Source organism: Rhinopithecus roxellana, chromosome 9, assembly GCF_007565055.1.
Source record: "Rhinopithecus roxellana isolate Shanxi Qingling chromosome 9, ASM756505v1, whole genome shotgun sequence".
Lineage (NCBI taxonomy): Eukaryota > Metazoa > Chordata > Mammalia > Primates > Cercopithecidae > Rhinopithecus > Rhinopithecus roxellana.
In genome coordinates this window covers 40,300,870-40,324,612 of record NC_044557.1, presented here as the reverse complement: position 1 = coordinate 40,324,612, position 23,743 = coordinate 40,300,870, and the positions used below count along the sequence as shown (strand labels likewise).

The following is a 23,743-nucleotide window of genomic DNA, read 5'->3' as shown; positions in this document are numbered from 1 at the left end:
GCTTGATTGAGAGGGAAAGTCAAGTGGAAAATGGTAAGAAGAGGAGGAAGTGGGAGAAGAAAAACAAGGTGAAGATAAATTTAATAATTTTCTTTAAATAAATTTGTTATGCTAAAAAAAAAAAACTTTAGTCATTTTCTAGAGACTTCTTTTTGCCTTAGGGATTCTGTATAGTTCCACTCCATGTAACATATTGGGTAATACTTGTGGTTCTGAAATAAAATGCGAGCAGGGGGTGTACACAGAAAATTTACCACCATGAATCCAGGGACCAACTGTGCAGACATTATGTAATGATAATATTCTATCGTTGTGAACATGGCACTTGTGAATCAATAATTTTAGAATATTTTAGAAAGGACATTTTTAAAAAATCACATAGGAAACGAAGTTAAAATTTAGAGAAAAGTAGAATATTTTATCCCATCTTCTAAGCACCTCAAGCCTAAACAAAACACACAGAATGAAATTTTAATGATGCCTGTTAAGCCTATTTGAAAACAAATTCTATCTGGCCCCCATAAACGGATGTTCAGGCGTTGAGGTGATCAACTCCTTGGTTCTCCAATCTGAAATGCTCAAAGGAAGGAGGTAGAACTTGGGCAAGTTTAAAGCATGTAGCTCTACTGAATCACTTCTAACCACCCCACCCCCAGCTGATGACCAGTTTTTACACTGACCAAAGCTGAAAATGTAAACACAAATAAAAAGCTTGAGATGTTATTGGACGAGGTGTATTAAAATAAAATCAAAAATAGAAATATTAGGTATGTACACGACAGCATAAGTGAAACACATAATGTGATACAGAAGTTTCCATTCAAAGCTTACAGGAGAAAAATTTAGTAAACAAAACCGCTTGAACCTCCCACCACCATGGCTCACTAGAGCCTCCTAGTCACTTACGTTCCTTCATATCCTTGGGTATAAATAGTCTCATACACATGCTACACAATTTAGAAAAGATTGCTGAATCATAAAAATAGCCCCAAATGTGGCACTTTAACTTTCTAGAGTACAACTAAAATTAATACTTGATCTTTAACATAACGTTCAAATCTTTGAAGCAACAAAGGAAACTCTTATATAAGTTTTAGAAGGCCCTATAAGGTTCTTCAGAGATTAGAATCTTAGTTCTTCTAAACTACACTGTCAAAACAAATCTGGATATAGGAAATTGTGGAAATGAAAAAGCTGGACCCTTAAAAATATTCCTTCTAAACACAGAGCAGTTTCTGAGGCTCTTCTCCCTTTCCTGGGAGGTCCAGGTGAGCCCGGTGCCCTCAGGTGCACATTGGACGGCACAGCAGCTGTGTGTGCTCATGGGCTCTTCCTGCTGGAAGAGACAGAGATGTGCACGCCACTCCTGTGGCATGTCTAGCAGGTCTGAGCAGTGTTCATGGAAGAAAAATGTTTAACAGTCTCAGATTTTGGGAGGTAGGAAAAAAAAAACAACATTGAAATCTGGAAAAGACATTTTTAAGCTGCTGACTTCACCTGCAAAATCTAACAGGTTGGATTAGTAATTTTTTTTTTTTTTTTAACAAGTAAGCCAAAGCATAGAGAAAAATACAAAGAAATGTCATGCTATGTATCTGGTTATTTTAGCTTTATAAATGAGTTTAATTCTGATATTATTGGGGATTCATTGCAGTGGTCTCTGAAACTTTGAGTCCTATGTCCATTTGTAAACACAGAGCTAGCTGGGTGTATTTTTGGAGGGAATAGGTGTTTTCTTCTCAAAAGGCTGCACTCAGACATTGTCAAGGAGAGTAAGATTACCAGCTGCTGAGGACAAGTCCAAGTTGCAACTGGGTGAAGCATCCATCTAAGAGTACAGAGTACTTTCCCATGTAGAGGGTGTTCTTCCTGAGTAATTTAGCCTCCATTTCAGGATCCAGGCACGGCAGAAGATCCCAGCACATGAAATAATAAGTGCAACCAGTGATGGTTACTTTTCCTCTCTAAATGAGGCAGCCACCCCTGCCAGACGGACGGGTTTCCCTGTGCTCTAAGGCTGCTGCTGGTACTGCCCTTCCGTGGCTGTGTAGAAATCATCCAGGACGCTCTGTAAGTAATCAAATGTTGGTCTCTCTTCTGCCTTTTCTTTCCAGCACATTTTCATAATGTCATAGAGCTCATCTGGGCAGTTCTCCACACGGGGCATCCTGTAGCCCTGGGACAGGGCAGTCATCACGTCGGCATTAGTTCTCCCTAGGGTGGGAAAAACAAAAACAAAAACAAAAAACCATGCCGTTTAGAAACCTGGCAGAGGGTCAAGTACTGCAGTGGTTTTTTGCTCCTCACGTCCTGCAACCATGATTGAAACAAGCTTTACTGAGGCTGTTAGGGGTTGCACGGCATCCTCCCAAAATTCGTAGGTTGAAGTCCTAACCCTCAGTACACCTCAGAATTGACTGCACCATATTTAGAGATAAGGCCTTCATAGAGGTAACTAAGTTAAAATGAGGGCCAGGCACGGTAGCTTATGCCTGTAATCTCAGCACTCTGGGAGGCTGAGGTGGGGGGATCACCTGAGGTCGGGAGTTTGAGACCAGCCTGACCAACATGGAGAAACCCCATCTCTACTAAAAAACACAAAATTAGCCGGGCGTGGTGGCGCATGCCTGTAATCCCAGCTACTAGGGAAGGCTGAGGCAGGAGAATCCCTTGAACCCAGGAGGCGGAGGTTGCGGTGAGCCGAGATTGTGCCATTGTACTCCAGCCTGGGTAACAAGAGCAAAACTCCGTCTCAAAAATAAATAAAATAAAATAAAATAAAATGAGGCCATTTGGGTGGGTCTTAATCCAATATGACTAATATTCTTATAAGAGGAGATTAGAAACACAGATTACTACAGGGGAGAGGCCATGTGAAGACACAGGGAGAAGGCGGCCATCTAAAAGTCCAGGAGAGAGGCCTCGGGAGAAACCAACCTGGCCAGCACCTAGACCTTGGACTTTGAAACTCCAGAACCCTGGAAAAATAAATGTCTGTTGTTTAAATTACCCAGTGTGTTGTATTGTTATGGCAGCCCTTGCCAACTAATATAGAAGCTAAGGAAATTTCTGCAAGCAACTCAATAAATAAGTTTTAGTATGGAGGGGGTCAAGACAGCATTCAGTTTGCCAAAATTTGTTAAGTAGGAGCCACAGCCAAGTCCTCTTTAATAACAAAAGGATATTGGACTTGCCTGACATTTCACATAAGTCACCTAAATTCAATCCTAACTCTCAACTTTAATTACGTTTGTGGGGTAGCGTTCTCTCAGCTTCAACCTGTAGTGTATTTATAAAAAAAAATAATAATTTTACCATATATTATCTTATACAGACATTTTTCAAAAATTGGCTTTTCATTTAATAATTGGTATTTTCATTTACTTAAAGTCAACATCCTTAAGTCAGCCCGACCAATTGATTACATACTTGCCAAATAGTTAAAAACTTAGGGATTAATTTGGAAAATAATGATGGTTCAGTTAATCTGAAGGAAACTTGTCTGTAGTTTGTGCTACATATCTTGTGGATGTCACTGTCTTTTAAGAGCAAGATATTAATTGAGGAGGAAAACTGAACCCCAATCATAGTCTCAAGTGGAGCTACTTCACAGACACAGTTAACTGTTCCAATCTGCAGTACCTGGCCAGAGTGACAGCTCACTCTGACTCTGGATTTGCATATTCTTGACCTCCAGGAGAGAAGTAAGGTGCTCATTACTCCTCTAGAGCTCTGCAAAAGGCCTGGTAATAGAGGATTTTTTAATGTGGTCAAATGTCTCAGAGTAATTCAGAAACTGAACTGTCAATCTTTGATCCTGAGAATAGCTTTAAGGGGTAAAAAAGATTATAATAATAACATTTTCCTGCATGATAAAGGGGATTAATCCTTTAATTATATCCTTATCTAGCAGTACCTATCCACACCTGTATGTTTTGCATATTTTGTGGATACCCTGTTCTGTAGGATGTGAACTTCTCTAGAGAAGACTGTATTTCATGCAAAGTATATACAATTTCTGGCACATGAGAGGGGCTCCATTCCTCACAACTAATTTCCTTTCCATAGCTATCTCTTTTTCAAAGCTGTGTATTTTACCATCCGTGGTCACTGGAAGGATTCAAAATAAGTGGCAGCTTTAGGGGAAATGGTTTTTACCAGATTTGAAACAGAACCTTGTTTTGAATGTATTCTGTAATCAGTGTTTTCCAAATTGCGCAGCACTATCCGCATTTGGGATCAACAATTTGGGATCAACAAATTGATTTTTTTAGGGTACTACTAGTTTTCTTTTTTTTTTTTAGGCAGAGTCTCCCTCTTTCACCCAGGCTGGAGTGCAGTGGCGAGATCTCGGCTCACCGCAACCTCCGCCTCCCAGGTTCAAGTGATTCTCCTGCCTCAGCCTCCCAAGTAGCTGGGATTACAGGTGCCCACTACTATGCCAGGCTAATTTTCATATTTTTAGTAGAGACAGGGTTTCACCATGTTGGCTAGGCTAGTCTCAAACTCCCGACCTCAAGTGATCTGCCCATCTTGGCCTCCCAAAGTGCTGGATTAAAAGCAGGAGCCACCGCATCCAGCCAACTACCAGTATTTTTAAAAATGAATTACAACAGAATAAAACAGAAAAGGTCAGAAAGCACTGCACGTAGGAAAGGTCAATATGGTTTTATGAAACATTTGCTTTATATACAGAGTAGGTTTCTGTGTATTTCTCACAATGCTTTATGGCCAGTGAACTTTGAGATCCTCTGCCTTTAACTTACCTTTTTTCATCTAAGGACACAGTGACCTTTCCTGAATTTAAACCCCTGAAAGAAGACATGATCATTTCTGTCTTGGAAGACCCCTTGTTTTTGAAATTGAAAGATCCACACAAACTTTATAATGATTCACATCTCTTGAGAATTATTTATATAGCGAATCAATTTTCTTGAGTCTAATTCTGAGTCTATCTTCAAATATTTGTGTGACTAGAATTTTCTAACTAAAAGACTTCATTTGATTCTCATTGCTCAAAGCCAAAGACAGATTTGTATTATCCTCTTTATTTGGAAGTTTTAGTCTCTGTAAAATGATACGGCCTCAGCATTGCTCTGGCTCTTTTAACTAGCCAAGCTCACTTGGATAAATTTCAGAAGAAAGATCTGTGTATACATCTACTTTCTTGGGTGAAATTCTGGGATCATGGTGGGAGGACTAACATCCAGTATAATATAAACAGCAACTGGACCTGCAAACTCAGTTTGGAGTATCTCTTACACCTCCTTCCTGGAGAAACCTCATTTGCATAAAAGGTCAGAATGCAGCCACAGCAGAAGATAAAGCTTTCTAGGTCACCCTAGCCCAACAGCAGGCTTTTTTCTTCCTGGTTTCAGTATGTTCTCCTAGCTCTGAAGGACTCTCGATGATACTGGTAAAGGCTGGACATGCTCCACCCTGTTCGGGGAATTCGACTTCATAAGAAGAATTGGAAGAATGGAATCTGAAGCCTATCTTTTTATGTACAAGTAAAGCAACAAATGACATCCGCTATTAAATGACAAGTCTTGTGAAAGAAAGAAATAGAAGAGGAGAGGGACCTCAACCAGACCCTAAGATTACATGTGATAGTTGGCGTCGGCCTGTTGCTAAGTTAAAGAAAGTAAACACCCATTGGCTGGTGATCTCCTTAGAAGGAACACAGTTTCACTCTCCATCCTTCCTCTTTTCGACAAGCACTTACTGAGTGCTCACTGTGGGTCATGAACTAGCACTGAGCTCTGAGACATGCAGAGATAGTTAAGACAGAGCGTTGTCCTCAAATGACACACAGCCCAGTCGGGACAGTGTCCTCACTAGAAGGAGGTGGTGGGGAGCAGGGGGTGGCATCTGGAGTGTGTAGAAATCAGCAGAGACTACAAGTTGGTAAAGGAGCAGAAGAAAGAGAAAAATGTGGCACAGCAGAGAAAAGGAACAGACAGCTAGCGACAGGGAGGAGCCCAGCTGCACCACAAACTATGACAATCTTCAGTCACACAGGGCCCCGGCGTGTGTGTATCAGGCAGAGCCAGATACCCTGGGACTACAGTCTCCCACCCAATCACACTCCTTTCAAAAGGGCAAATTATTATTACTATTATTATTTTCTGAGTTTTGCTTGTGAACACAGTGAGTGTTTGTGGCAGGACAAATTTTTTGATTCTCATTCAGCTGGCATTAAGATGCTAGATATATCCGGTCAGAAACAGCCAGAAAAGACATGCTGCTTCAGAAAATTTTTTCACTTTCAAACCTTTTGCTTTGTATAAACAAAGTAAAACAAGACCCCAACCAGGACCCAACAAGACACCCCCACTCTTTTTTTGAGACAGGGTCTCACTCTGTTGCCCAGACTGGAGTACATGGTGCGATCATAGCTCACTGCAGCCTCAAACTCCCTGGGCTTGGTGATCCTCCCACCTCAGCCTCCTGAGTTGCTGAGACTACAGGTGCATACCACCATACCCCGGTAATTTTTAAATTATTTTGTAGAGGCAGGGTCTTGCTATGTTATCCGGGCTGGTCTCAAATTCCTGGCCTCCAGAAATCCACCTGCTTCGGCCTCCCAAAGTGCTGGGATTACAGGCATGAGCCACCATGCCCAGCCAGACTCCTCTTGTTTTCTGTATAAAATTTATAGAGAAATATAATCATAGTTTTGGTTTTAAGATAATGAAGTAAAGATCTTTTGCCTCCTCCCCACTTTTTTTTTTTTTTTTAACTGTAATTCATCCCAAAACAAAAAAGAGAACAAGAAGTAGAAACTTAAACTCCATCTCTGATGAGGCTAAGAGACACCTGGCAGCCAGAGGAAGAAGTGGTCTGAGCCAAGAGGAAGAAAATGCAACCAACATGCCTGCAGAGAGGGGCACTGACAACAGGCAAGGTGGCCCATCCCAACTCACCCCGGGAAGGTGCACACTGTGTGGCCAGCACACACCACGAGGGAGGGAGGCCAGTGCCGAGGGCAGGACAGTACCTGCAGCCCACTTGGCAGTGCCCAGGTGAATGCTGGAAGAAACAATGGAGAAGCTTTATGCAGGGAATGCTGGGCCCAAGTGGAGGTGGGGAAAGCATGGTATGGAAGACCAGGAGTGAGAAAAAAGGCTGAAGACATGGACCACACCATTCATGGACCTTGAGGGTTATGCTGAGTGAAATAAACCAGACACTAGGGCAAAACTGTATGACTCCCTTTATAGGATGTCTCTAGAGTAGAAACAGAACACTGGTTGCCTATGGGGAGAGAATCGTGTGGCTGGGAATAAAGTGGAGGACCTTTCAGCTTATACCTCTTTGTATCTCTTGAATTTAACACCATGTGGCTGGCCAGGCATGGTGGCTCACACCTGTAATTCCAGCACTTTGGGAGGTTGAGGAGGGAGGATCACTTGACCCAGGAGTTAGAAACCAGCCTGGGCAACATAGTGAGACCCTGTCTCTACAAAAAATTTATAAATTAGCTGGGTGTTGTGGCATGCGCCTATAGTCCTAGCTACTCAGGAGGCTTAGGCGGGAGGATCACTTGAGCCCAGGAGTTAAAGGCTGCAGTGAGCTATGATCATGCCAGCCCAGGTGACAGAGCAAGACCCTGTCAAATAAACAAATAAATGAAAAATAAAAGTATGTGGCCATATTCTTATCTAATAACTAATAATAAGTGGAAAAAACTTAAGAGATAAAAGTTATGAGTAGAATATTTAGAACTATATGCAGCAAATGCTAGAATAAGGAATCAAAATTCCTGAAAGTAGATTCCTTTGAGGAGCACCCGCAGGTGTGGAGCAATTTTTCATTAGAAGTGTTTTTGTGACCAGGTGCGGTGGCCCATGCCTGTAATCCCTGCAGGGGGGATGAGGTGGGTGGATCACCTGAGGTCAGGAGTTCAAGACCAGCCTGGCCAATATGGTGAAATCCCGTCTCTACTAAAAATACAAAAATTAGCTGGGCGTGGTGGTGCACACCTGTAGTCCCAGTGACTCGGGAGGTTGAGGCAGGAGGATTGTTTGAACTCAGGAGGTGGAGGTTGCAGTGAGCCAAGATCACACCACTGCACTCCAGCCTGGGTGACGGAGAGAGACTGTCTCAAAAAAAAAAGAGTCTTTCTGTACTACTTTTTAGAAGTGCATATATTACTTAGATAAGAATAAAATATTTAATAAAAATGTCATTGTAAAAAAACTAGAAATTTCAGAAATTCATCAAGAAGAAAATTAATATAACCTATTGTCTCTTGACCCAAGGTTAACAACATTTTGGTATATTATATTAGTCTTTCTTTCTCCTCTAAAAATGTGTTTGCTTTGTATGTGACTTTCTTTTTTCTTTTTTGTTTTCCCTGCTTTCTTTTATTTCCTTTTTATTTTACAAAGCTAAGTATATGATATGGCTTCTTCTTCTTTTTTTTTTTGAGACAGAGTCTTGCTTTGTCACTCAGGCTGGAGCACAGTGGCGCTTCTTGGCTCACTACAGCCTCTGTCTCCTGGCTTCAAGCATTCAAGCAATTCTCTGCCTCAACCTCTCAAGTAGCTAGGATTACAGGCGTTGGCCACCATGCCAGGCTAAATTTTTTTGTATTTTTTGTAGAGACAGGGTTTTGCCATGTTGTCCAGGCTGGTCTCGAACTCCTGGCCTCAAGTGATCCACCCAAGTTGGGAATACAGGCATCAGCCACCACACCTGGCCTGTATAGCTTCTAAAGTACTTTAAAAACAAACAAAACATAGCCAGCAGTTTACTGGGTAAAGAAAATACTTTCAGATAATTCCATTAATCAGTGGATTCTCTCCCATACGCAGTTTTATAACAGTGTGGAAAATGGCATGTTTTGGCAATGTTTACCAATTTCTATGCTCTCTATGAATTAAGTCCTCTCATATGAAGTAAATAGGATTGCTTATGTTTATAAACCTAATGGTAGAGGCTCTTGTAACATACAACTCTCGTGCCTAAAAAATTTACTGATCCAGATCTCCTCAAGACATCTAACATTCCCAGTCCTTCCAGGGACAAGCCAATCAGGGAACAGAGCAGTTGATGGATTCTGGTGGGTTCTTCCATATAGAGAGAAATATATTTTTGTGATTCCGACCATTTTTCTACTGGTTCTTTTTTTATTATTTTATTTTTGAGATGGAGTCTCGCTCCCATCACGTAGGCTAGAGTGCAGTGGTGCGATCTTGGCTCACTGCAACCTCTACCTCCTGGGTTCAAGTGATTCTCCTTCCTCAGCCTCCCGAGTAGCTGGGATTACAGGCGTGTGCCAGCACGCCTGGCTAATTTTTATTTTTATTTTTATTTATTTATTTATTTTTATTTTTTTTTTTGAGACAGAGTCTCACTCTGTCACCCAGGCTGGAGTGCAGTGGTGCGATCTCAGCTCACTGCAAACTCTGCCTCCCAGGTTCATGCCATTCTCTTGCCTCAGCCTCCCGAGTAGCTAGGACTACAGGCGCCTGCCACCACCCCTGGCTAATTTTTTGTATTTTTAGTAGAGACGGGGTTTCACCGTATTAGCCAGGATGGTCTTGACCTCCTGACCTTGTGATCTGCCCACCTTAGCTTCCCAAAGTGCTGGGATTACAGGCATGAGCCACAGCGCCCGGCCTAATTTTTATATTTTTGGTAGAGATGGGGTTTTGCCATGTTGGCCAGGCTGGTCTTGAACTCCTGACCTCAGGTGATCCACCTGCCTTAGCCTCCCAAAGTGCTAGGATTACACGTGTGAGCTGCCCGCCTGTCTGGTCCTTTTTTGAAAAAAATGACTTTTCACCCCAAATATTTCCAAATCCTGGGCATTGCTCACATCAGCTGAGGGGTCTTGTGAGGCACATGGATCTGGGGCTCAGAGCAGCTTTGCCACCAGCGAGGGGTTCAATCACCTTCTCAAGCCTCAGGGGCCATGGCGGCACGTCACATGCAGCACACCACACATATCACAGAACATTCTTTTATGAGATTATATGTTTATTTTATCAGGTGTCAGATTATATACCTAATCTGACTATATAATCTTTCTCTACAGACAGATTATAGAAAGAGATGTAGGCATAGATGGAGATAGAGATATATAACATCAGACATCAGGGCTGATTAGAAATATATTTCCTATTTTGCAGCAATATTAATTCATTAATCTCGGTGTCTAGAGCAGCTGGAAGATGAAATGCTGGCACTAAAGGGATTTCCTGGGACAGCCGGTCCACTGTGCAGGCAGACACCACCTAAAGGCTTTCAGCTGCGAGCTGGTCCCTGCCCCAGTTTCTCTGTGGCTCATCCCCACATGCAGCAGTAGTGATGGGAGCATGCAGACTGTGTGGCTGCTTTGTCTAAAAGCCTTGCCTGGCTTGCATCTCAGCAGAGTAAGAGGGGCTGCTCTTACATGGCCAGTAAGTCTCTCCCTGAGCCACTCTAACCCTCAGCTCCATAGCCTTCTGCTTTCTCATCCATTGACTGTCTAGAGATCAAATGGCCTAGGTGAGTCATTCATTCATTCATTCATTCACCCATCCATCCATCAAATACTCACAGAGGCCCAAACCACGCTGGCCTCCTGCTCCTGTTGGTCAAGTCCATGCTCTGGCTGCTCTCCCCATGGGGACATGCAGACCTCAGAGAGCCCAAGGCTCCCTCCCTCACATCTCTGAGTCCCTGCTGCTGCCAGGACCATGGAATAAAACCAGCAGCTCCCCACCCCGTTCTGTAAGTACTTGTCAATCCCTAAGCTACTCCATGCAGGCTCCACACCACTCTCACCATCCTACAAGCTGCTGTGTGTCTGACAACCATCAGTCTCTCCCCACTACAACATTCACTCTGAAGGACATGGGCAGATACCGTGGCATCCTAGCAGCTGAGAGTGCCTAGCATACTCAAATATTTTTTGAATAGGAGAATGATTTAAATATTAAAAACTTAATTTTAAATTCCCCTCATGCAAACATTTTGTTAATAGTCAAACATGAATGAAAATATGAAAGCTCTGGGAGAAATCCCTCTTCTTGTCGCCAGGGCAGACAATGATCTCAGCTCACTGCAACCTTGGCCTCCCGGGTTCAAGTGATTCTCCTGCCTTAGCCTCTGGAGTAGCTGGGATTACAGGTGCCCAACACTACACCCAGCTGATTTTTTGTATCTTTAGTAGTGACGGGGTTTCACCATGTTGGCCAGGCTGGTCTCGAACTCCTGACCTCATGATTCGCCCACCTTGGCCTTCCAAAGTGCTGGGATTACAGGTGTGTGCCACCACACCTGGCCGAAATCCCTCTTCTTAACCATGCCAGCACAGACCATGGAAAAAGGGAGGGATGGACAGAATCTGGCTCTGCAGGCTTCAGGTGTTAGGAATCTGGAAATAAATACTGAATGATGCCCTCACTGATACCAGTATGTTAAAGAGCAGAAGGGCCTCGCACTGATAAACAAAGGTGGTTATTTCCTGAAGAGAGAGAGACTCCAGGGCACTTATTACAAAACCAATTGTGAAGCATTGGAAATCCTCGTCTCCATGTGGGTTTCCTCCTCCATCAGGGGGACTGCCTTGGAGGAGCCTCTGTGTATATCCATCCTCATCTCAATACCAACAACCATGCCAGGAATATTCTAGTATGTGGTGGAATTAATCAGTGCAGAAAAAGAACACACACTCAATAAAATAAGAAGGCAAAGAAGTGTCTAAGCACTTTTAGAACAATTTATGCTAAAGATAGTGGAAATAAAAATCAAGTCTTTTTTTTTTTTTTGAGACGGAGTCTCACTCTGTTGCCAAGGCTGGAGTACAATGGCGCGATCTCAGCTCACTACAACCCCCACCTCCCGGGTTCAAGCATTTCTCCTGCCTCAGCCTCCCGAGTAGCTGGAATTACAGGCGTGCGCCACCATGCCTGGCTAATTTTGTACTTTTAGTAGAGACAGGGTTTCTCCATGTTGGTCAGGCTGGTCTCAGTCTCCTGAACTCAGGTGATCCGCCTGCCTTGGCCTCCCAAAGTGCTGGGATTACAGGCGTGAACCACCACTCCCGGCCCATGACAATCAAGTTCTGGCTCAAAGCGCTTATTCTTTGCTATCGGGTAGATGAAGTTATTATTACTTTTTAATGCCTTCATGCAACCTGACTTTTTCTCATTTATACCGCTTGATTGTAAATAGCTAAGTAAACCATACCTGGGTAGGGAATTTTCCCATAGGTGACGATTTCATATAGGAGGATTCCAAAGGACCACACATCAGACTTAATAGTGAAACATCCAAAGTTGATTGCTTCTGGAGCCGTCCACTTAATAGGGAACTTAGCACCTAAGGAAGAAGATATGTGGTTCTTACTTGGGTATTTAAGCTTAAACAAAAAAGTCATGAACATGTGACCCCATATTTTCTTTTCTTTTCTTTTCTTTTTTTTTTTTTTTTTTGAGGCAGCGTTTCACTCTTGGCACCCAGGCTGGAATATAATGGTGCGATCTTGGCTCACTGCAACCTCCACCTCCCAGGTTCAAGCAACGCTCCTGCCTTAGCGTCCCAAGTAGCTGGGGTTACAGGCACCTGCCACCAGGGCCAGCTAATTTTTGTATTTTTAGTAGAGACGGGGTTTCACCATGTTGGCCAGGCTGGTCTTCAACTCCTGACCTCAGTTGATCCGCACGTCTTGACCTCCCAAAGTGTTGGGATTACAGGCGTGAGCCACTGCACCCAGACCATTCTTTCTTCTTTTGATTTCTTTTTTTTAAAATTTCAATTACTTATTTTGAATAAGTAACACATACACATAGTATAAAATACAGAATGAGCTCGTGATGAAACTACACTTCCCACAAGGAGCTGGTGAGGCCAACTGACCAGGGACAGGCAGACCCAGCCCAAGGGGACATGCAGGGTCCCCTTGAGGAAGGCAGGGACTCAGGCATAGGCTGTTACTCTGGCACCCTGGGAGGCTAGGGGTTTCTACCTACCACTTAAAAAAATTTTTTGCCTTTATTATGCCTTTGCTTAATATTTTTTTGTTCCCCAACACAAATTAGAAATTGGAGTAAGAACAGTAAGGACAGTAGAGAATCTCCTGGGTGTCTGTTGTATGCGAGAAAATGGCACACATTCCTGCATTACCCACTGCCTGCCTGGAGCAGCAGTGTGCAGAGACAGCAGGCAAGACCATGGCTGGAGCTTGGCTTGGGCACCCCACAGCCCTGGTTTGAATCCCGCATCTGCTGTTTTCTGCTTGGTGTGATCCTGGCAAGTCACTTGCTGTCTTTGTGCAGCTTTGGTGCTTCCATGTGTAAACTGAGGAAACAACAAAACCTTCCTAGGTTGCTGTGAGGATTAAATGGGTTGATCTGTGGGCTTGGCACAGTGTAAACACCAATCAAGTATGGTAATGAAGGTACCAATGAATGGTACTTACCAATGAAGGTAAGCATCATTATTGTCATCCTGAGATATGCCAGGAAGAGGATGCTGTTAGATCTAGAACATGCACTCTGCACTAAGCCATGGTCTTTGCCTGAGAACAGTTATTTTTGTGAAACTCTCAGCTTGTTAAATTCAATAAAACCAGTGTAATCAATTCTAGTTCAGATACTTTGAAGTTAGATTTCCTGGCTTTGAATCTTAGCTCTGTCACTTACTGTGGGACCTCAAAAAGTTGCAGAATCTCTCTGTTTCCTCCTCTGTAAGTTGGGAATAGTGATGATAATATTAACATCTATCATATGGGATTATTGTAAAGATAAATGAAATAATGTATGAAAAGCCCATTTATACATCATAAATGCTCAATACATTTTAGCTATTATTATTTTTTATTTTTATTTTTTGAGATGGAGGTTCGCTCTGTCACCCAGGCTGGAGTGCAGTAGAGCAATCTCTGCTCACTGCAAGCTCCGCCTCCAGGTTCATGCCATTCTCCTGCCTCAGCCGCCCAAGTAGTTGGGACTACAGGTGCCCGCCATCACGCCCGGCTAATTATTTGTATTTCTAGTAGAGACGGGGTTTCACCATATTAGCCAGGATGGTCTCAATCTCCTGACCTCGTGATCCGCCCGTCTCGGCCTCCTAAAGTGCTGGGATTACAGGCGTGAGTCACCGCGTCCGGCCTTAGCTATTATTTTTTTAACTCCTTTTCTTTAGATCATTCTCCTTTGCCTGCCTTTTTGCTAGAGATAATCATTAAGGTCAAGGATAAGTTAATCCACGTTCAAGAACATATGCTTGAGGCAGGAGGGGAACCATCCTACACATGATGGAAGCAGGAGATGTTCAACAAATCAAATCAATCTGCTTATTACCTCTTCCAGAAATAACAAACATGTCATTAAAAAAAATAATAATCTTGCCGGGTGCAGTGGCTCACACTTGTAATCCCAGCACTTGGGAGGCTGAGGCAGGTGGATCACCTGAGGTCGAGAGTTCAAGACCAGCCTGACCAACATGGAAACCCCCCTCCCCCACTGAAAATACAAAATTATCCAGATGTGGTGCACACCTGTAATCCCAGCTACTCGGAAGGCTGAGGCAGAAGAATCCCTTGAACCCAGGATGCAGAGGTTGCAGTGAGCCGAGATCACGCCATTGCACTCCAGCCTGGGCAACAAGAGTGAAACTCTATCTCAAAAAAATAAAATAAAATAATAATAATCCTTGTTCAGCAATGCTTAAGAATTTCAAGAAAGTGCTTGTTTCTTCCAGAAGAGAGTGAGCACTGCAAAAATATTGGCTCAGCTCTCACGGGTGAGAGCATAAGAATCCTCAGTCATAATCACATGGGCAATCCTAGCCCAAGAAAGGCCTGTGCAGTTCCGACCGTGCTCGGCCCCCGGACAGTGTGCCACAGGCTGGGGAACTTAGGCCTCTCTGTGCATTTTTGATTCCCATATATAATACAGAATGTGGGAAAATAAAGAAGTAGATTTTTTGCATTATATTTAGTTCTGTGTGTATGATAATGTTCATGTTTTAATTTGTAATTAAAAGGCTGGAATAAAGAACATAGAATTAATGTTATAAATATTTTCTCCACAGCCCCATATATTCATTGTTTGAGTGAAAACTTTAACAATGTAAAATAAACAAGAATCTTGATCTTGCTGAATCTATTTGTGTTTTGTATTGCTTAATTGAAATACAACTGATAGCATTTGTAAGCCTAACAAAAGTATCATGTGGAGTTAATCAAGAGAGTACCTTCTAGAAACTATTAGAATAGAACCGTAAGCAGACAATTATGGTACAGCTTAAATGTTGTACCAAACAAGTTTTTCTTAATGATACTATTGCAATTGCTTTGTCAAAAACAGACAAAACCAAAATAAAACACAATAATAAAACATCTAAAGATCGTTACTGGAACATACCTTCCCTTGCTGTGTACTCATTATCTTCAATTACTCTAGCAAGGCCAAAATCTGCAATTTTGCACATGAGTGACTCGGAGACCAGGACATTAGCTGCTCGCAGGTCCCGGTGAATGTAGTTCTTCCGCTCGATGTACGCCATTCCCTCTGCAATCTGAAAACAGAAATAGGCTCTCATTTTCACATGTAGGGTAGGTGACTGGAAAGGGCCATCAAGGAAAACCAGAAAACTTATGAATTCCTGAAATCTTTTCATGTATACTATTTTGATCATTCAGGTTTTGAAGACAGTGGGTAATGGCAATCACCATTTGAGCCCTTTCTAAAATAACTGACCACCCCCCGCCAAATCTCCAATAACGGTCATCCTTAAAAAAAAAAAAAATTAGCAACAAGTCTTAACATTTTCTAATGTGTGAAGAATCTTTTTAAGACCCTGCTAAATTCATCCATGTAGATATATAGATGTCATTATGCCAGTTTTTCAAATCAGAAAACTGATAGTACAGTCTGAATGTTTGTGTCCCATTCCCTGCCCCCTACCCCAAAGTTCAAATGTTGCAATCCTGACCCCGGGGCAATAGTTATTAGGAGGTAAGGCCCTGCAGGTGATTAGATCATGAGAGTGGAGCCCTCACAAATGGGATTAGTGCCCTTGTAAAAGAGACCCCAGAGAGCTGCCTTGCCCCTTCACCATGTGAGGACACAGCTATATGGTGCCATCTATGAACCAGGAAATGGCCCCTCATCAGACACGAAACCTGCCAGGGCTTTCCTTGCTCCCAGAACTGTGGGAAATAAATGTCTCTTGTTTAAGCTACCCAGTCTATGGAATTTTATTATGGCAGCCTGAACCAACTCTAAAAATAGAGTTGGAGAAAGTGACATGCTAATACAAATAAATTATTAAGTTATCAAGAACAGGATGTCCTTTCTGTCAGGTTAATCAACAGCCCATGGAACTGGTTCTCCAAGTTCTCTCTGCGTATTCCCTCCAGGATAATCACAAAGATTCGCTCTTTTTTTTTTTTTTTTTTTTTTTTGAGATGGTCTCACTGTGTCCCCCAGGCTGGAGTGCAGTCACGCGATATCAGCTCACTGCAACCTCCAGCTTCCTAGGTTCAAGTGATTCTCCTGACTCAGCCTCCCGAGTAGTTGGGATTACAGGCATGTGCCACCACACCTGGCTAATTTTTGTGTTTTTAGTAGAGATGGGGTTTCACCAGACTGGTCTCGAACTCCTGGCCTCAGGTGATCTACTCGCCTCAGCTTCCCAAAGTGCTGAAATTACAGGCATGAGCCACCACGCCCGGCAAGATTCACTCTCATGACAAAGTATGACAGCAGGAAAGAATCCAGGATTTAAACACAACAATAACATAGGGAGGCAAAACTACTACTCGTTGCTGAATAGAAAGTGTAGTATCGTTCCAAAGTCAGGTTTCTAAGGAAGACATTACCAAATTATAATGTTAAGGAGAAGAAAGGAATAAAGTAAAGGAAGGAGGGAAGGAAGGACGGAAGAAAGCAAGCAAGGAAAGAAGTAAGGAACAAGGAAACGAAGGAAGGAAATAAGAAAGGAGAGAGAAGGAAGGGAGGGAAGTAAGAAGCAAGAAAAAGGGCAAGAAGGAAAGAAAGCCAAGTACTAGTGTATCTGGTAAGCAGTTAGAGAAAACTCTGATTCGAACTTTTCACACAGGAATGAATGTATTCTGCCAGATTCTACCTTGAATTGCAGATGGCTCAGCTTGGAGGATCTGACTTTCCCCAGTCATCTGCAACAGCATCCCTAGTTATCAAGCAATTCAGGCAGCCAGTTGCAGACCATGTTGCTTAGCAAAAGATTAGCTCCTTAGTACTGGGTCTGCCTTTCCTTCCCCTCTAGGCCAATCCCTGGCCTTACCTTCTGCCCCGTGGGCCTTCCCTGAACTCCCCTTTACTTGCCCTAGATGGTCAATGTGTACAAAAACCATCTGCAGCTGCTGATCACAGCTTTGTCATTATTTTTATGCTGTTTAATGCTCTCAGTGTTGTCATGTTGGCCAGTCGATAAACACCTCCAGGGCTGAAAATATCTTTTCTATTCTCACTTGTACACATTGGAACCTTCAAACTTGTCACCAAACCTCTTATCAGAGACAAAGTAAGTCCTTAGGGAAATGGACTGGTGTTTTCATATGACCAGAATACTATCTTGTTAGCCCACTACTGCAGGGATTTGGCAGATGACATTCTCATGGTCACAAAAATCTCAAGTAAAATAATCAGTGTGGCCTACATCCGTCTCAAAGACTGTTCAGTCCAGTATTTCACTTCTGAGTGGAAACAAAGAATGTGGTCCAAGCTCCTTTGCACTGCTGCCAAGGCCCTGTATGATCCGGCCCCCGCTCAACCTTCCACTTCCTCACCATGACCCCCTCTTTTGTGCTTCTACACCCCCTGCCTCTGTGTGGAACGTTCATTCTCTCCCTGCCCCTTTCACCCGATCTAAGCAGTCTGCCTGTCTCAGCTGAGATTTCACTTCTCCCAGAAGCCATGCCTGGCACACCCTCTCCTGCGAGGTGTGTGTGCATCCCCAGCGCTCCCTGCTCCTCACCTGACTACTTGTCCACAATTTCTGCAGGAACATGAACCCAAGGAAGGTGTAGGGCATGCGCATTCCCGCATCCCGGCACTGAGCACAGCAGGAGGCTTGATTTCATGAGGAACTTGAGAAGTAGGACAGGGGCCGAGCAGAGCAGAAACCACACAGATAGCAGGAAAAGGACAGGGCAGGTTCGGAGAGTAGTGACCTCGTGTCCCCTGCCTTTCTCCTAACTGTCACAAACTCTGAACACTGGGGAGATGCACAACTTTTACCTGACCCTGGAAAAGATTCAAACAGTCTCTTTGGGAAGTCAACAGAAGGTGGGCAGTGGTGACAATCTGGTAAGGGCAGAGCTCCTCTGAGTCTGACTTGCTCTAGGCAGCCAGCAGGGATTGGCATGGTGAGGGTGTCAGGAAGTTCAAGATAGCTCTTCTAGAGTGGGCACTACTGAAACGGATGACACGAGGTGGCAATTTTGGTGGCGGCTGGGAGAGAGGAGTCCTGCCTCTGTTTCCTTTTGTCTGCTGGTAACCCAAGTTCAACAAGACTTGTTAGAAAGAGCCAGTAACAATGGGAAAAGTGGAGAGCGAAGATCAGGCTGAGCATGTGTGAAAGAAAGGAGTGTATGATTATAACCAAGTAGGCTTTTGGCGATAGAGCCACCATGCCTGACTCAAACAGACCAGAGTTGGTTATGGGAGCCCAGATGAGACAGCAGCAATTGAGCAGTCACAGCTGACTCTGTCCCAGCCTCCCGGCTCCACTCCGTGGTAGTGCAGCCTTTAAAAATTCTTAGTTCTTAGACACTTATCTACCTAACATTCCAATAATTATATATAAACTAGGCCAAGAACCCAAAGAAGCCAAAGCTGGCTGAAGTCCCAAATTGGGCCTGAAACCGCAGTTGACAATAGCAACCAGGAACCTTGTGCTGGCCCCTCTCCCAAGGCTGTTGATTGGCCACACAGGTGGGTGCGGTGGCAGGGACCGAGCCTCCCACACAGCAGCAAGGACATGCATGGCTCTCCTTCTCGGAAACAGATTTTGATGATCAACTCATTACAAAAAGCACTCCAGGGACTTGTTAGTAAGGCTTTTGTCACACCTACCCAGATCCCGTATTTGCATAAATCTGAGTGCTTTTAAAAAAATGATTCTCAGAAATAATAACAGACTTGCAACAAGCCTAGTGTATTTTGGCCTTCTTTTCCATGCCAGAGTGCTTTAAGCAGCTCAGATTCTAAACGGTAATAAAAGCATTCACCAAGGCAAGATTAGAAACAATAGCATTAGCCAAGTAGAATAAATAATGAATATGGGAGCAAAATAAAAGCTCTCAGATATGATTTGCTTTTCAGATCATAAATATCACAACTCTTCTCTTACATAAAATTAATTCATTCTCTTTATTCTTTCCCTGGTCTTTGTGTATTGTTCTTCCTTGGTTTCTTTTTTTAAAAACCTTAATTGTTGTTGTTGAAGTCGGTCTATTTACTACAGCTAAAGTAAATCCAGCTCTATTTCGAACAGCAGGAAGAAATTGGAGACTCCTTTGGCTAATTGAATGTAGGGTCAACTTTTCATGGAATACCTTCTTCCTCTTCCAGGGCCATGTAGCGTTCAGCACTGCAGAAAGAGCTGTCACATAAATACATAAACCAAGGCTCAGCTGTCCCCAGGGACTCCCACTTCCTATTGTTCCAGCAGGTTGGAAAGCCTGACTTCTGTGGGAGTTACATAGAGTTGGTCATGCTTGATGAGAAGAGGATGTGTTTGATTCAGAAGGCTGTTTTGTTGTTTTTTGCCCACAGACATTTTACTAAGATGACGATGATATGTAGGTGGGTAGGTAGATGGATATTGATAACCACCATTCCCGCCCCCCCCCCCCCACTAATTGAACACCTACTATACACCAAACACTGCTTCACATCCTTTACACTCAATTCATGTTTCATCTTAATAGCAAATTGACCAGGTAGGTTTTACTTCCATTGTACAGATGCAAATGAGGCTTTGAGAAATTAAAGAACCAGTTGAAAGCCGCAGAGTGAAGGGGAATGCTCCCATTTACACCAGGTGTGTCTGACCTCCAAGTCCACATTCCTAATACCACACTCCAGAATGTCAGACCCACAAGAGAGCTCAGTACCAAGAGTTAACTAAGTGCTTCTGGAACCCAAAGGCTTCATTGAGAGAGTACTTCTTCTCTGAGAAGATAAAAAGAGACTTCCGAGGTTTCCTCTCATTGCTGTTAAGTCCAAATTTCACCCCTCAGAAAGGGAATCACAAGCTCTCCCCAGGCCAAGTTCTGGTTCCCATTTCAGGAAGTACATGCAAAGCTTTGTTTAGGTTGTCTCTGTCTAGAACATTGTTTCTCAAACTTTTTTTCCATTATCATTCCTCCAGGAAGAATTACTGAATTAAAATTAAAATTTTAAGTTAAGGCATCCTTAACAGGAGAAATTAAGTATGAGGAAAGAAGGTTGTATTAGGTAGGTATGAACTTTGGAGGGCCACAAACTATTGTAATATCTAAGATTTTCTCATCCCCAAGGGATCAACTTTTGCTCCCTTGGGGGCAATCTTACTCCGATTGCAAACGCATGATGCTATGGTCTGAACGTGTCCCTCCAAATTCATGTTGAAACTTAATCTCCAATGCAATCGCATTAAGAGGTGGAGCCTTTAGGAGGTGATTGGGTCATGAGAGATCCTCCCTTATGAATTGGATTAAGGCCCTTATAAAAGAGGCTTCACACAGAGTTTGACCCTTTTTTTGCCCTTCCACCTTCTTCCATGTAAGGACACAGAAAGAATTACCTCGCCAGGCACTGTATCTACTGGTGCCTTGATCTTGGATTTCCCAGCCTCCAGAGCTTAGAGTTTGAGAAGCACAGCACTAGATCATAGGTTTGAAAGCTTAAGCTATTTTAGGATTGCAATAAAATCTTAGTCTCAACATGCTGCCTTTGAGCAACCTCAGAGGTGGACTGTTACCCTCGTAATGGTTGGAGAGAAAGTCCGAATGCAACTCAGCTTAACGAAAGAAGGATTAAGATGTATAGAGCCAGCATAAGGAGCCTAGGCCAGGGAGGAGGAAGCTCCATGTGGAGATGAGGTGAGGGAAGGGGCAGGTGAGGAAGGTTCTCAAAACACCTTGGAAGAATTCCTAGCCCATCAACTGTTTGGAACACATGGTTTGAGCTTGTTTTTCCTGCAACTTAGGTCAGGACTCTGTGGGCCTCATGGCTTGGAGGCAGGGGATACAGTGTCAGGCCCCAGCTCCTCTCCCTCCCTATCATGGCTCTGGGCCTGTAGCTATTACTCACAGGGCTTGGGAAACCGATACAATCTTTTGGTTCTAAACCAAATGAGGAGATTCTCTTCATCCTAGGCTATCTGATTCTCTTCACCATAAGGTCAGGCCCAGGGGTGAACAAAGACAAGAAAATCCCAACTTTCTGAACCACCTGCTGACACCAAATAACTAATTTAAGCTGCCTCTTTCATCCGGTGCTGATGTCTAACTGTCTTAGAAAGTTGATGTGTGAAGCTACTGGAAATCTGAAATAAAAAGCATCCCCATTACCAAGAATGAGACTAATCATGTAAAGAGACGATGTCAGTGAGGTTTCCGTACTCTTGACTTAAGCTGAGATGTGCTGATGTTTCAGCATGCTCTTTGGCTCAAATAGCATGGCCAACGCACATTTTTTAGTTCCTTTTTTTGCCTTCAGTGAAAACATATGATGGTATTTTCTACCTTTGCTGTTTCTGTGTTTTTCATTTTCATTTTTAAAAAGCGGTTTACTGAGCACAGGGATAAGGGAGCCTGTGGGGGTGCACTATGACCAAAACTCTGAGTGTGGAGCAAGGCAACTGTTTCCTGAAAATGCCTGTGCCTGAAGCCAACGACACAGAAGACCATGCTGAGACCATTGCTGTCCTGGGAGGAGGCATAGAACTACTGGGTCAGAGAGCAAATCCTGGGGGTGGGGGGTTCTGGTGAAATTCTTGGTATCTTGTACACAATGAAAAGTCTAGGTACACAGAACATATTAATAATAATGTTTACTGAGTTAACAGGCAGCCTTATCTTGTTTGGCTGGATAGATAGATTTCCAGTCATCCAGAATGGCCTTTCTAATGTACAATGAGAAGAAAAGGAGTTAGTAACCAAGTGTCTGCCTCTTCCTCCACTGCCAATCAGCTGAACAGATGCCTTCCACAAGTCAGGTCTTTGAGGCAGCTAGAGGCACACGTGGACCAGAGAAAGAGAGAAGTAAGGTCTTACCCAATGTTCTGACCCCAAAGGGGCAGGACTTTCTCCCCCACTGCTGATGTGAAACAGGAAGTGTCAACCCTTCAACAGAGACACCCTTTGGGCCACAGCAGGTGAGAAAAGGTGTCACTTCCTCCAGGTGGAGGCAACCCAGCTGTCAGGGCTGGTGGCAGAGTGGGAACAGGGATAGACCTCAGACCCCAATCAGCATCTCAGAGGTCACTAGGGACACAGTTGCTTAAGTCGACATGGTAGTGCTGCCAGCGTGTCTCTATTTGTTGGTATATTCACATCTCTAGTATGATTTCACACACACACAGACACACTTACATAGACAAACACTTATGCTGGGCAGGGTGGGGACAGAATACAAAATTTAGAGTCCTATTTACTTTGCAAATAACTTTTCCCCAGGGTATGACGTTCAAAATATGTAAACCAAAATTAAAATTCTAAGCCTCTTAAACCAACTGGGTAGATCCTCCTTTTGGCCCAGGGAATTTCAAAGAAACCTGAAAAACTAGTTCAGGCCATGATGAGAAGGGGGAATTGGACATGACTCATTGTGCTCTTCTTCCTTTTGGAGTGTAGACATCAATGACCAGCATTTACATGAAAATAGAGATCCTGAGACTGATAGAACAGACTCTTTGTAGCAATAAGATACTAAATTCCAACCAGACTTTAGTATATCATCACATGACAGATAACAGGTTCTAAAGAAGATGAAATTATTTTACCTTAATATATATTTCTTTGACATATTTTGAAATGGCCCTGCAAAGTCATCACTTATGGGGGAAATTCATATTCTGTAGAGAATCCCATTCCCTTTCCAGGTCTTTTCCTGATCCAGGAGAGATTTAACTGACACCTTTTAAGGTCCCATAAGAGACAATCACATCTGTTCTCTCTGAGGTCTGCTACCTGAAGGCTTCATCGACATAACAAGAACCTTTGCTTCTACAATCACCACTTCCTGTACCTTAACCCAAGCTTACTACAACTCTTCAGACAAAGCTTAACTCCTCCAACCAATGGACAACTAGGAATTTTTTTTTTTTTTTTTTTTTTTTGAGGCAGAGTCTTGCTCTATCACCCAGGCTGGAGCGCAGTGGCACGGTCTCAGCTCACTGCAACCTCCACCTCCTGGGTTCAAGAGATTCTCCTGTCTCAGCCTCCTGAGTAGCTGGGGTTACAGGTGCCCACCACCATGCCTAGGCTAATTTTTATATTTTTAGTAGAGACAGTGTTTTGCCACGTTGGCCAGGCTGGTCTCAAACTCCTGACCTCAGGTGATCCACCCACCTCAGCCTCCAGAAGTACTGGGATTACAGGCATGAGCCACTGTGCCTGGCTAATCAGGAGATTTTTGAATCCACCTAAGGCCTGGCAGCCTCCCCTGCCAGCTTCAAGACGTCCCGCCTTCCTGGGCTGAACCAATGTACACCTTATGTGTACTGATTTATGTCTTTGCTTATAACCTCTGTCTCCCTAAAATGTGTAAGA

At 43.4% G+C, this 23,743-nt stretch overlaps 1 protein-coding gene across 2 annotated transcripts in view; it reads right to left on the bottom strand.

Moving 5' to 3' along the window:
- Nucleotides 1-712: 712 nt before the first annotated feature.
- LYN (LYN proto-oncogene, Src family tyrosine kinase) overlaps nt 713-23,743 on the bottom strand; it is a 139,568-nt gene continuing 116,537 nt past the window's right edge. For both annotated transcript variants that reach the window (XM_030937973.1, XM_030937974.1), the window contains exons 11-13: nt 15,363-15,516; nt 12,184-12,315; nt 713-2,214 (exon numbers count right to left, since the gene is read on the bottom strand). In XM_030937973.1, coding sequence (XP_030793833.1) covers nt 2,012-2,214; nt 12,184-12,315; nt 15,363-15,516 — 489 coding nt within the window. In that variant the 3' untranslated portion in view covers nt 713-2,011. The remainder of the gene's footprint in view (nt 2,215-12,183; nt 12,316-15,362; nt 15,517-23,743) is intronic.